Source organism: Leptinotarsa decemlineata, unplaced genomic scaffold (genome assembly GCF_025532065.1).
Source record: "Leptinotarsa decemlineata unplaced genomic scaffold, Ldec_3_MD MMD2_P_RNA_scaffold_5, whole genome shotgun sequence".
Taxonomy (NCBI): Eukaryota; Metazoa; Arthropoda; class Insecta; order Coleoptera; family Chrysomelidae; genus Leptinotarsa; species Leptinotarsa decemlineata.
In genome coordinates this window covers 11,321,846-11,337,063 of record NW_027412532.1, presented here as the reverse complement: position 1 = coordinate 11,337,063, position 15,218 = coordinate 11,321,846, and the positions used below count along the sequence as shown (strand labels likewise).

General features: G+C 35.0%; 2 protein-coding genes across 3 annotated transcripts in view; both read right to left on the bottom strand.

Moving 5' to 3' along the window:
* Positions 1 to 396: 396 nt before the first annotated feature.
* On the bottom strand, positions 397 to 9,746 carry LOC111506784 (uncharacterized). The gene is made up of 4 exons (XM_023161989.2): positions 9,518 to 9,746; positions 4,354 to 4,646; positions 3,936 to 4,127; positions 397 to 817 (listed from the first exon to the last, which is right to left on the bottom strand). Exons 1-4 carry the CDS (start codon positions 9,676 to 9,678, stop codon positions 522 to 524), a joined length of 942 nt encoding a protein of 313 aa, XP_023017757.2. The 5' UTR covers positions 9,679 to 9,746; the 3' UTR covers positions 397 to 521.
* A 2,529-nt stretch (positions 9,747 to 12,275) lies between these two features.
* Positions 12,276 to 15,218, bottom strand: part of Cad96Cb (protocadherin Fat 4-like Cad96Ca) — a 68,809-nt gene continuing 65,866 nt past the window's right edge. For both annotated transcript variants that reach the window (XM_074169538.1, XM_074169539.1), the window contains one exon: positions 12,276 to 12,447. In XM_074169538.1, the coding sequence (XP_074025639.1) occupies positions 12,361 to 12,447 (87 nt within the window). In that variant the 3' untranslated portion in view covers positions 12,276 to 12,360. The remainder of the gene's footprint in view (positions 12,448 to 15,218) is intronic.

Here is a 15,218-nt window from a genome sequence, read left to right as displayed (position 1 = left end):
TGAAATCATTGAATATTGAACGGATTCAGCACACTTTTTTCAATTTCCAAGCTCCAAATACACATTAACTACCAATATTGTGAACAGTTCACCAACCTGTCCTCACTCTCCTTCAGAAGATAAATTGATCAGCAGTAAAATAAACAGTCCTTGTTTACTATCGAAAATATGAAGTACTCAAAAACAATAGCATCTTCGGGCGTCATTAAATTTTTGAACCACTAATATTACAGCGCAGATTTTACTTTTGATATTTGCCCTTTTTCAAATTGTGTTATAATAGTACATCTTTTCGTATTGGTAATGAATAAAATTGAATACATATATCTACTTTTATTTTGATATAGACTCAATCTGCCGAAGAACAACTATCAATTGAAAGGAAACGGCCAAGAAAACATAGCATTAATAGTATATTATAATAATAAATAAAATATATATTTACATAGGTCAATAACATTCATCTTCCCTAATATAAAAAATACTATCAACTTATAACACTAAAATTTGGTGCTGAACGTTCACAACTCATCATTTAAAATTCTTCTTTCCCTCCCCAGTCTTTTCACCTCATTACTCGATGTGGTTTGAGAAGCTTCACAAATGAAGTTGTATCTGACTGAGCAATCTGTTCCTCTGTATGCATAAGAACGTAGGGCGGGGTTGTAAGCAACTCGCAAACACCGCCCTTCACCGTAAATGGCTGCTGATGGGTTTTCCTTATTGTGTTGGGAGCCTGGGGCTGCTACAGGACGGGCACTATTGCTCCATATCCATAACAAACCTGGATTCAGACCACCCACCCAGAAGTCTTTTCCTGAAAATTGTGTTAACATTTGTACAAATTTGTCACGTTTGAGAACAGAAAACACTGGTATAATTAGGATTTGCGTGGGATGAAGTAGGGTCAGTTAGTAGAATCAAACGTGAAAAGGTGTGGATATCTATATCAACTCCCTTTTCCTATAAAACTATAGTTTTTTAAACTTAAGTAGACAAGTGAATTAGTAGGCCCCACGTTGGGCGCCGAATTTACTAAGTACCTACTTATTCAAAATAATAATTCTAGGAAACAAGGCATGCGCTAAATGAATGAAAATGAAATTAAAAATAGTTGTGCGTGTACACTATTGAGTCGGATGAATTGCTAAGTTAATTGATTTCAGAGCACCATCACACAAATGCAGGAGATTTTTTTGGCTCAAGTATAGTCTGACTATTTGAAATAAAAATTAGGAACCTAGGTGATTTTTTGATATATGTACCTGATGGTTTGTAACTCCGATCAAAATATATATGTTATGGTGTAATAATAAATCAAATTAGTAAAACAACAATAAACTGACAGTATTCATCAACGAAACATACCAACGAATAACAAAAAAAAATTGTTCAATGTCTAAACAGGAATAAATCCCAATAACAAGACATATTATTATTATTAACAAGCATGTTACAGTTTATATGTGGCTATATACACACAATACACATACATATATACATACATACATACACATATATATGAATACAATACTAATTTATCAACTAGAAACACCTGAAGCGAGTAAACAAAAAACAAAATAAAGTAAACATTTAGGAGAGTTAAGCAAAAATTAGGTGGAACACTTGTGTGCAGCAAGCTAAGAGAGTCATTGAAAAAAAAAAACTTAAGTCAGATATCGAGCTAACAAGTAAAAACAGTTCAGGTGTATTACAAAAAAAAACATAATTCAGCAGTAATACAGTAGGTAGTAGTAATAAGCTCACATGGTAGAATAACTTTCAATTTGGGCTCATGTATTTTGACTAGAGTGTAAAAGTTTCTTGACGTGGTTCTTAACTTGACCAATAGGTTCATAATAAATGTCGAGATTTTCACAGAGTTGATTGTAAAGTTTGCTCATTGCAACAACTGGTGACTTGAGTAATATGTTTGTTCTAGAATTTGGTAGATAAAAAGTCAGTTCATTTCTAAAATTGATTCGGGACAGTCAATCAGATTATTCACTAGTTTATAAATAAAAATTATAAAGTACCAGGTTCTTCGGTTTTGAAAGGATAATAGATTAAATTTATTCTTTGTTACGCTTTGTGGCGTAACATAATTCTATAGAAATATCTACAACCGTCAAGGATTATACGTTGACTGCGTATGTTAGATTTGAACAGATATGGACAGTTAACATTGTTGTAACTATTCCTTTGTCTACAGAAAGTTGCATTATCGACGAGTAATTTGATTCCTACGACATTTTCAAGGTATAATAAAATTGCCTGAAGGATTCAATTATTTGGCGTGTGCACCCAAAATACTAGTAAGTAATAAACATTCTACCTATAAAAATTGGTAAGTGATTCGACCAACAATAAAAATTATTTTTGTTTTTTATGAAGAATATAAATAGTACAACAATAGTTTTATTCCAACACCAAACCTAGCAGAGGTATGAATAAGGACAACATTGTATATAGATTTTAGTTTAATCTTCCTTTTGAAGATGATCACTTGGTGATTGAAACAAACGAGGTGTTAAAAATAACGGTTTGGTGTTGGCGAGATTTGAAAAACTAATTCATATACATGGGTTGCATAAATATGTTGATTTTTACAACTACACCCACCCTTGAAAAACTTCTAACTATTCAGTCAGTTACTCCACAACACATTTGTGGCTTCGCCTGCGTACAATTTGGTTTGTCACATTAGGTTTCGTGACAGACCATTTTAAACAAATTTATATTTTCACTTCAAAAATACAGTAACTGAAAAAATATGCCAACTGCACTAAGCTTATTAAGATATTCGCAAAATTAACACAACTGTCAACAACGTCTACCTTCACGCGTCAGCCCGCGTTCGGACTGTGTTCTCGGCGATAGCGCTTCATTGCTTAAACCGCCCTTCTACCCCCGCGCATCGTCAGTGGTCATTTCCAGAAAGCTGTGACTTCCAGTATCAACCAACAGTCTGTTGTACTCTGCATTAAATTGATTTGTGCAATTGGCAATGTGCACAAGTCTATATGCAGTCCATCTAGCCTTTCTCTCCAGAAAAATGTGGAGAGGAGGTAGATCTAGAAGGATCTCCATAGCTGCTGACGGTGTGGTACTGAGGGCACCACTGATGGCCAGACAAGCCTGTCTCTATAGGCCAGAGAGCTTCGCCTGAGTCATTTATTGTAAAGCCTTCGTCCACCTGGCAATTGCACCATAAGTGATCATTAATCTGACAATTACCACATAAATCCAATGGATTTGTTTGGGACCTAAACCCCAAGTTTCACCAGAAATCTTTCAACATGTCCATAGGCACAGTCTGGCTTTGTGTAAAACTTTTTCCAAGTGAGCGTTTCAGGTGAGTTTTTTATCAAGGACAATGCCAAGATATTTCACCTCGGTTCCAAACGGAATGACCTCACTATTGAGGGAAAGTGGCGTTAGATCATCCAATTTTCTCCTCCTGGTGAAGGGGATTATCACAGTTTTGCTGGGATTGACAGACATCTGCTCCTTCAGGCACCAACTGTGAACAACGTCCAACGTGTTTTGGAGGATATTACAGGCTACCCTTCCCGATGTGGACCTTGCCAAGATGACAAGGTCATCTGCACAAGTTTGCAGATCTACTTTTCTTCTGTCGAGGACATCAAGCAGACTCTCCATCAGGAGCGACTACAGAAAAACAAGTTTATAAATTGTAGCCTACATGTTATTTTGATGTATAATCTGTATTTACGTGAAGTTTCATCTAAATACGTTCAGTCGTTTAGGCGTGAAAGAGCCACAAACATTCATACATACATTTATCCATTTCCACATTTACAATATTAATAGACTGGCTTCTTTATTAACATAGCTTTGTTTATTTTCCAGATTGTGGAAGGTTATTTACCCAAAAAACAGTAAGAAACATTAGTTACTATCTTAGAACTCACCTCTCAAATGTTGATTGCTTTGTATGTAAGTAATCAGATCCTGGTTCTCTTCAATGGTTTCCATTTCAGCTAGAAACCCTCCAAGTTTTTTACAGTGTTTACTGGCTACTTTCCAGTCGTATTCCCTGCCTGTAGCACTGTGCACGTGATAACAGTTTGATCCAACTCTTGTAAAATTTTCTCTACAAGGTTCTGAAAAATTTTCAACAATCTATAGGTAAAGATATAAATCGTGGATGATATAAAGTGACTGTATCAAATTATCATATCTATTCGTGAAACATAGCATGCCTAATTAGGTACCTAACAACTTTTGCTACCATCAGAGAAGTTTTACTAAATTCCAGATTCAGCAATGTTTAAATGATTCTTTAATTTTTTCATTCCGAAATCACCATTATTTCGATGAGTTTCTTACCGGTATCAATTCTATTGCCAGCCATTGTATAATACAGCATTTCCTCGACTCTCCTCAGTCTCTTCTCCATGAAGTCCACCTTGTAAACCAATTTTTCTATAGCTCCTAGCAGATAAAGGTCAGTTTCTGAAACTTGTCGGCCTGGTGGTATTTTATTTGGTACCGTATTGCCAGTTGAAACTATTTTTCCAGGTGTACTAGGTACAAGTTTGGTGCCCCTCGTATAATTGTCGGTTCTATCATCTGCCACGTAAGAATTGGGTGATATGGGTATCATCATGATGCGTCCTTGCCTACACAAAGAAATAATTATGGTTCACTAATGATAATTGTGACCTGAATACACAATTAATTGTTGAATAGACATAGTTAAAAAAAAACAGAAATTTATTAGGAATAGTCCTAGATTTCGAAAGAAAGCGAACAAATTGACTACATCAACACCTTTTGAGAATTTGTTATAGAAGGAAGGAATTGCAAACTTCATTATTTCCATTCTTTTTATTGGTCACCATCAACAACTGAAATTTAAAAGTAGGTAGTACCGCCAGTAGACCCCCATGCATAACATGAAATCATTTATTTTTCAAAATGCGTCACACACAGTACCTGTTCCTGTGCCCTGTTGGAATAAACCTTTCCAGATAGGAAAAACTAAAAAATTAGCAATCGATATGGGAAAAGTTTTTATATCGACATAATTCACTCGAAAATGAATGAATGCATGACCTTCTAGGATTCACAAAATTTTTATTTATTTTTGTGAATAAATTTGGCTCAAACTGTTTACTATCGATTCGTCAGAAACTTTTACTCTTTGAAAAAAGTCTCAAACTTAGATAACACATATCTAATTTGAAAAACATCGTTTAATCATATAGGGGGAACCAAAAAGCAGTATTGGTGCAAGAGTAAACTACCCTTATATTTCCAAACACAGATCGATATGTCGGCCCTGATCGGTATGTCGGCCAGAGAACAAACACATGATATCACCGCAAAAGGAATGCAGTCGGCAACCGCCGATTAAACTCTAGTTGATACCGAAACGACTATAGAATTTTAGAACGATCGTTATACTATTGTGGTTAGTCTATATATAAAGGTTATACCAATACATAAGGCCGGCTTCTCGTTCCAAGAGGGCAGTGTAGTTCAGAAAGTGAATCGAGCAGTTAAAAGAGGAATTCAAATAGTGGAAATAAATTAGGCGTTAGTAAGTGTTGTAAATAAATTAGTTTGTGATAGTGAAATATTGTTGGAAATAAACTTATTTGAAACAGTTAATTATTTAATTTGCTATAGTATTTAGGAAAATTGTTCAGATTGACATTAGTTATTAGAATATGAATTTACAGCCTTTTAACTCCTGAAGTGCTTTTATTAAAAGTTTTGTTGTCACAACAACTTTTCCAAATGACATATTTGTGTTTGGAAAATTAGTATTTACTCTTAGATCGACTGCTATTTGCTGATTCTGCCTATATGATGAAAGTTTTTTTTAATAAGTATGTTATTTAGGTTTGAGATGATGCAGAATTCCTAATTAGGAGTTCAATTTTGTGACAAATTTATAACAAAAATGTTTTTCATTTGTAAGAAACAATTTGAGAGTTACTTTTTTTATAATTATTTAATGAACTATCAATAATATTCATTATTATTAACAGAGTTCCAAGAATTCGTCATTTGAGAGTTACTGTATAATAGATATGTTAATGAACTATTATTATTATTTATTATCATTAACTAAGTTCTGAGAATCCTTTATAAATCCCGATGTTTTGAGGAATTGGAAAATTTAAGAAGTCTTTTTGGTTTCGAAATAAACCTATGTGTAGGTTTGCTATACGAGTATTACCTAGGTAGATACAAAGTGAAAAAATTAAACCTAGGTAAACAAAAAATTCAAAGCGGCTCTGCAAATACGCCATTACGAAATTATAGTTCCAAAATAATTCTAATAAAAAGTAAGTTCAAAAATTCAACTTGTGAAAAATAACACGCTAAAAATGGAAAAATATTATAGGGAAATAAATGTGTTGGCTTCCTATTTATCCAACTTTATACAAAAAATGTGAGTTTTTTCTTTTCCTGAAGGTCAATATTTTTCATCTTACTCGAGAGTGAAATTGTCAATTTTCAACCATCAAACCCACTGTTTTCGTGAATAACTTAAAATTTAAGTCCCTATTTTATCAATAAAGTCATTCTAAATAGGAATGTACATTTGACAAAACCAGAAGAATGGTGGATTTGTGAAGTTTGTAAACCCAATAGAACGTAGTGATAGCTCGTTGCAGGTTTATTCGTATATGCCAAAATTCAAATTTTAGAAGTGAAGTAATCACAAGAAAATGCACTTTTCAGGAGAGAACCTGAAAAACTTTCCTTTTTTTAAGTTCCTAGCAATAAATCTGAGCGTCTTAGGGCGAAAATAGGGTTGCTTCCTATGTTTTCCGGCCACAAAAAATGTGAAAATCACCCCATAATTACCACCCCAACTGAAAATAATCATTACCACTTCACAGTTCACTCCATTTTTGATCTTCGAATATGGCCTAAAAGTTTTACTTCGAATTAAACAAAAACTAATAAAACTGGAGCATCGGTAAAACACATTCAAATACACTTCAAACCGGTCAAACTTCTAGAGCATATTATAACTGTAAAGTGGGTCAAAACAAGAACGTTCCCCAATTACTTTTCCCACAAAACTGTTTTCCTCATCGTCTGAAGACAGTAGCGTAGCCAGGAACTTCGTTCGGGAGGGCGTCCAAAACCATAGGGGTCTGGGGGTATTCCCCGGGTAAATTTTTGAAAAACAGGTTACTAAATAGAGGATTTTGAACTAACTTCATAATCGAAGAAGCTTCATATTTCAAAGAAATCTTTTAAAAATTCATGATTTTTCAATATTTTAATTTTTTATGATGAAGCAAAGTAATTGTGTTCCATACAACTAAACATAAATATAGTGTTATAGTTTGTCCATAGTTTCAAACTCTTTTTTCAAAAACATGAGTTAAGCTAGAGATACAACAGTCTAGAGCAACAGTTAAAATATATTCATAACGTTTAACAATACATAAATGATTTCAACAAAATAATGTTCTAAGTTACAGCACTAATCTCCTATTTCCACTTCTGGAAAAAACAAACCAATAATGGTATGATAATTTAATGTTTATAGGCAAGGTCCAGACCCCCCCACCGCTACGCCACTGCCTGAAGACGCCAACTTTGTTAGTGAAACGCACTCCGAGAAAAGGGCTTGTTTTGGATTCATTCTACACCAAAGGTTCCAGTTTTGCCTTTCATGATATAAAGTTGTAATTAATATTTATGGAGTGCTAATTAGGAGACGATTTCCACATTTTTTTATCGTCGCAAAAAATAGGGACCAATAACTTTTGTCATAACTTACTCACTTTCGATGAAAATTACTTTTATGACAAATAGAAAAGGTTTTTTCGAGTACCTCAAAAAAAGATCTATGAGTTTTTCCCGAAAAATGCATTGTTTTTTGGTTTCTTCAGTTTTGGCGTTTGTCGTATAAGGACAAACCTTTAACAAGCTAATTACTCTATATGTATTGGAACTATAAACACGTGGGTTTATTGGTTGAAAAATTGCACTTTCACTCGCGAAGTATATCGAAAAATATTTACTTTTAGGAAAAACAAATTATAGAACGAAAATTTCTTGGAAATATTCAATCTATCCATTCCCCGACTTTTTTTTTAATGTAACATTTTTTACCCCAGAGGAGGAGTGGCATCCAACTCCAGGGTAAAAACAACCTCGATACAGGGTTCACTTTGAAGTAGAAGGTAAGTAGGGTCTGAATCTAAATCTGTATGAACATTAATGCTGTTTGCCAAAATTATGTCACTTTCTCCTTACAGTCCTTTGGACTATTAGGACATAGTGGCGTACGACCACGGCTATCCTCTGTACATCACAATGGATATGTGAGTATTAAAAATAATTTATATATAATACGTGTATGTTGTTTATTTAATATTCGATAAATATTGAATGGTTTGTATATACCTTACAATTTCAGATAACAGATAGGTGTCGGTGTTTTGTCTGTGTTTTTGTAAACAGAGTTCGCTATATGGAAACGGTCGACGACAACAATAAGCAACTATTCGGTTTACTATTTTGTTTTGTTGTGTGACTTATGTGACATTATTACTTTATTTAAAGTGTTAATCTGAGGTGGGTATAAATTTCGATGATCCCTTTCTCCATTCTTTGCTATGTCATCATTCATCAAATCTGTCAAAATTTTATCCGTTTCATAATCTCTTTGTCTTCTCAACAATGATCTCATCATCAGATTTTTTTGGCTTTCGCTCCAAAGATTCGATTTTAAAAAATTCGCAGGCCATTATAAAACATTGTTTAGAGCACGATGAAAATGTTCGTTTAGTGGAAACGACAGAAAACATTTCACAACAAAACACGCTACTCAGACTAGTTTTTGTCCGTTTGTGGAATTCGAGTTTGTTTTCGAAACAAAAACAAGTTTTTGTTTCTGATTTTGAAAATGAAACTAGTCGCAGGCGAGTCCGTTTGGTGGAAAACCGCCTTTAGACCATAACTTTTCAGTGGACATGCAGGCTTCAGTTTTTGAACTTACTTTTTATGCCCTACCCACTCCTACGTAAATATTTCACACTCATGTTTTGACGTTTTTTCAACTATATATTTCTTTAGGTCATTCGACTTTTCTTTTTGTCACTTTAACGTACTTACAGACGAATTATAGAAAAGTTCCCGTGTGGGAATAATTTTGGTTTTGTATCTAACAATAAAATTTAACAAACTTATTTTGGTCTTACCTAATTGTATTGTCCTTAATATTCTAAGTGAGTGAAACCTAGGATATCTAAATAATTAATACGTAATAAAATTTAATTCAGTACCACGCGTTCTACTCCAAGTCTTTCCCAATTGAACGAGGTGAAAATCGTGACTATATACTTATTTTCTCTTTTGAAAATATAAACTGAAATGGGTTCAGTAAGTTATAAATTAAGGTTTCAAGTAAATGCGGATTTTAACATTGATTACATAGTATATTATCTTAAATATATACCGGTCATTCTCGTTAGGAAAACTACCATCCCGCATAATATCACAAAAAACTCACCTGTAGTTTCCCGAAATTGCCCAGTCTTCCAATAACGGCCACCAGATACCCTCGTTTTGCTCCACATCGTTTTTTTCTTTTCTCCGCACACTTTCTGTGTCACAGTTACAGTTCGAAAAAAACCAATAAAATAACAAGAGAGTAATCGTCATTGCGCTCATGGCACACTTTAAAACGGATGATTTGGTTGGAAGGCTGACTCATGAATGAAGAAAGTGAAGAAACTGATAAAATAAATGTAAATAAGAGGACACTCTCTCTTCCACAGATCCGTTTACCGGGGTAGATCAATATATTACATAAGTTCGTTGTGGGTATTTCCAGTGAGACTGTACAATGAGTATTATGACCAACAATATCTTCTTTGATTGTCGACTTGTTTATTTTGTGGAAATTCATGTTCACTGAGGATACACTATAAAAACACACTTTTGTCTACTTTCCATGATAGTTTTATATTTGTTGACTAGTTTCGGTCATTAAACCATTTTGAAAACTAACTAGTTTACATTAAAATTTGAGTATTAGTACCTACATTGCCTACCTTGCATAAATAATTTGATACCTACATTGTCTATACCTAGGATAACCTCAAATAATAGCTGTATATCGATAAACATAACAAAAATTTTGACAAAATGTTGTTTTTGGGAACTGGGCTATAGGTTCAAGAGAGGACTATTGTTTAGATCGAGTTGTTAGTTGAGGATAATAAAATTGGAATTTTTTTTGACTTATTTATTTTCCTAGATTTTAACAAATTCATCATTTTCCAGTGGTATATATCTGGTATATACCGACTAGAATGTGGTGATTGCCCCGCCATATATACAGGCCAAACTGGTAGATATAATTTTGATATAAGCTAGGTACCATGAACATGTCATTTCGGATAAAAAATCATCAATGAATATTTTCAAAAGTGACCTGAGAATGAAGAACATGTTCCCAGAATCTGAAAGTAGGCTTTTAATACTATTAATATTCTTTGTACATGTGCAAAACTTGCATTTAAAGCCCGTAGCTTATATTTATATCCGGGTGGTTGCTATTTCCCATAATATGATTTAGTTAGTTTACTACAGATATTTCAATAATATAAATAATTTAACTTGATGACCAGTCAAGCCGTACTATTAGAACTCCACAGTTTTTGTAAGTGCAGCATATATTTAAATTTTCTTTATTCAGGAACACTTGGTCATATCCAAACTATTTCTTTGAACGATGAGTCACTCACGAGCCAGTTATATCAGACATTTTTTCAAGATGTAGTTGGAAGGCCATCGTGTTTTGGAACTGTATCTTAACGTTTCGCCAGCACGAGTGGCTGGCTTCTTCAGACGTCTATTCATCCTGATGTTTCACCGATGACTCGTGATTTCTAGTTCGTAAGCTGTATTTATGGTGACACTTTCTAATTGGTGCGTTGTTATTGGCCGAAGTGTTATTACCTGTTACATTGCGTTGCACTGCTGCCACTTTAGCATTTTTTGGTATGGGATTCCAAATACGGTTAAGCGTTATCACCTCCTCTTTTCTGTTGTAATTTTCTGTATGTTTATGGTTTTCTATGGCTTCCCGTACAAGCCGACTGTGATATCCATAATCGCGCGCAAGTAGTTTCACATCTTCAAACAGTATCGTATGATCACCTTCACTAAACGCGTGTTCCGCTACTGCCGATTTTTCTATTTGTATTATCTACAGTTTTCTCCGACGTTCGTTCAGCCTTGTACCCATGGATGTTTTGGTGGTACCGATATGAACTTTTCTGAAGGTGCATGGTATACTGTATACCCCCGCAGCTGGTGGGCTTGCACACTGTTTTTTTGTTATGTTATGTTGTTTTGTTATGCTTCCTTAGGATTTTTTATTTTCCTGATGGGCTTGAACACTGTTTTTATATTATGCTCACTTGGGATTTTTCCGATTCTATCTGTAACCCTGGGGATGTACGGTAGAAACGCACGCGCAACCGTTTGAGTTTCCTCCTTATTTTGACTTGTAGAAGTCTTCAGTTTTAAGGCCTTGTTGATCTCGGTTACATTGTATCCATTCGATTTTAAAGCAACTTGAAGATGTTCCAATTCTACTTGTAGGTGTTCCGGTTCACATATTCTACGGGCACGTTCGGTCAGGGTGTTGATAATTCCCCAATTTTGACTTGGATGATGATTCGAAAGTGCATGCATCTGTCCGTGTGTGTCGGTTTTCAGTACACTTTATGTGTTAGTCTTGTGCCACGCCATTCGACGAGTACATCCAGAAAAGCTATCCGTTGTTCCTGTTCAGTCTTCATGGTGAACTTGATGCTAGGGTGTTGAGCATTTATGTGGTCTAGAAATAGGTTCAGTCTGTCCCTCCCATGTCTCCAGATAACGGCTACCTGTGTCAACATAAATACAGCTTACGAACTAGAAATCACTAGTCATCGGTGAGCCATCAGGAGAATAGACCTCTGAAGAAGCCAGCCACTCGTGCTGGCGAAACGTTAGGATACAGTTCCAAACCACGACGGCCTTTAAACCCGAACGAAGATCGTAACACTGAAAATCTTGGCTGCGAAAGCCTTAACCAATTTACTGCTACACACAACTCTAATTTGCTCAGAAACTTGATGTCAATGACAGAACCACAGATTTTTATTTTCCCTCACTGACCTGACTTCTACTATTTAGAAGTTATCGATATATGAAAAGAATACGGCTGTGTTATAGCTTAGTTGTTAGTTTGTTTACATTCAAAATTCGCATAATTTGTTTCACAGTTTTTATTAGAAAATTGACATAAGAGTTTACACATTTTACATTCAATGAATATTTATTATATAAAAAATACATTCAAAAATATACTGTCAAGTTCGTATTACTTTGTAACTTTGGCGTACTTTCCGGTTCATTTACATGTTCAGCGCTTCCTGCTTCATTCTGAAAAGAACAATATCGTTAATAATAATAATCACAAATGATATTGCAGTACTGTTAATGACATGAGGTGAGTAATGTTCTATAGAAAACAAAATATAACGTGACTTGCGGACGTTAAGATGAACCAACTGTGTGTTATAAAACATATTTATAACACTCGAAAGTTCAACTGGATATAAATAACCCGAATCATCCTCGAATAGTGAAGAAAAAAAGGAACACAAACAGATATGTAAATTATATCTGATAGGCCAATGTTTTGTAAGCCGGTCCAATTGAAAAGTATCCATTTTCAGATTCAAATTCGATATTCGTATATTCAATTAGCGATTTTTTTGTTTTTCATGTTGGTACACTAGTCTCGAACATATGTTCACAGTTTCAACTGTTTAGCATGTTCAGTTTGTTGGTGAGGCGTATTAAAGTTAGAAGTTAAGAGAAATTTTGAATTCGGTGCTCAAAAACATTTGAAATGTTGACAATGGCATACGATGATTGTACTCTGAGACATAAATATGGTTACAAGTTGTACAAGTTTTTCACAGAAGATGTGGATGACGCCCCAGTGCATTAACAACCAATGAAAATGTTGAGAAAGTGAGGAAAATTGTTTTAGAGAATCATCGAGTCACTATTAGAAAAGATGCTAAGGATCCCGGGATATCGCTTGGCTCATGCCATGCAATTTTTTTGGAAAGTTTGTTCATGAATAGTCTAAACAATAATATATAACTCAATATCTGGAAAAATAGTGCATCGTAGAATGCTATGGAACATAGGAATGTCGGCTTTCACGGCTGTCGTCAATGTTTTGGTTGGTTTCCGGGTTTTGCCGTGGTCTTCATTGGTTACAATCTCCAAACGTTTCAACTGCAACTGCGGCAGTCATCTTCAGTGGCGTGGTTGAAGTACTCTTCTTGACGTATCAACTAAATACGTTTTGAGATTGCAACTAAAGAAGACCACGGCAAAACCCGGAAACCAGTGAAAACATGCTATAGAATATTTGGCACTGTCGTAAATAACGTATGAGTCACTAAAAGTACTTCTACCAAAAGTTTGAGTAGTTGAAAGAAATCAAAACAATTTGATAAAAAGAACTGAAAAATGAATATCTTTTTTCTAAAGACAAAACACGAGCACTACAGGAAAATCGTTAAGGCGCTCCCAGAGCGGTGCCTGTGCGAAAGTAGCGATTCACATTGGATTTGAATCGCTGCATGGAGATTAAATCCATTTTGAAAAACGTTCTCATTAAGTTTATTCCACATAAACGCAGTTCTCCAGATGAAAGAGTTCTTAAACAGTGAAATTTGAGGTGTACTGAGTTGAACTTCAAAGCGATGAACAGCCACAGTCTGTCGCGTATTTCTGATATGTACCGCTCTTAGTGGAATCAAATGTGTCAAGTAACTTGAACACCTCCCGTGAAAGTATCTATAGAAGAAAGACAAATCTCTAACCTTTCTTCAATGTTTCAGGCTATCAAGGTTGCACGTGATGTTCGCGTCTCCAATCAGGCGGATGGCTCTTTTCTGGATGGAGTCCAGCAACTTCATGGTATGATTGAGGGCAGAGCTCCATACATGAGAACAATACTTTAAAAAGGTTTGATATCAGTTTTATAAAGCATCGAAAGTTGCTGAGGTGCGTATAGTTTTCTGGTTCGGAACAGTATGTCGAGCTTCTGAGAAGCAGCCTTTGCAATTCCAGCGACATGATTGTGCCAAGACATTTCAACCCCCAACAAACTTATCGAAGCAGAAATCAGAATTGTCTGACCTGACATATATTATATCCGGTTCGGAGACATTCATCTTGTTGGAGAAAACCGATGCCTGGGTTTTTGCGACATTGAATTGAACCTGGTTACTTTCACCCTACTTCTAGATCCTCATTATAATATGCAACCTCCTGCTGCCGATGAAGATGTGCCTCCGTAGCCTACGTCCTGGAATCCAATATAATATATTCCATGTTATTTACTGATTCTACGACGCCTGTCCAAAATAAGTTGAACAGGTTTTTCTTTTCCGTTGTCCAATGGAGAGAGAGAACATTTCGCCAGTAACTACGATGGGCATCTTCAGCGGTGGTAGGCAGCTTTGCGTTGCGACCTCCTCAATGTATCAATATAGCATGTAATTATAGATCCGAGACAGAATACCAATAGAGATCCGATGGCAAAACTTAATTCTCCTGGAATTTATCGACAATCCCATAAAAACAAATTATTTTTAATAGAACTCAAGTTAATGGCTTTTCCAAACAATCAGGATGTGATAAACGCATGACGGTAAAAAACTACTTTGAGAAAGATTTGTTAACTAGTAACAGTTCCATCTCGTGAATAATGCCTCAAGCGGGAAAAATCATGCCATGTATTAACATGTCAACATAAATCAAATTAAAAATTCCTAGTAAGGAAACTTTCATAAATGTTTGATATTAGCCGGGAAAGTAGTCGTTTGTTTATGAGTGTTTGACAATGTTTCATGGTGAATTCCATTAGTTCGGACTCCCACTGTCTAATATGACTCTATAATGATTCGAAATTCATGAAAGAAAAAATATATTAGAATAAATAGCTGAAATGTAACTCATATTAAGCAATAAAACCTGAAATGAAAATACATTGAAACGAATGAAATATTCAAGATACAAAATGTAAGTGATCACAGAGTAGAAAGAAATAAAAATGAAAAAAATTAAAATGAGCACAACCTCACAGCCTCACGAAAACGAGGCCACCAAACGCGAACTGCGATTCC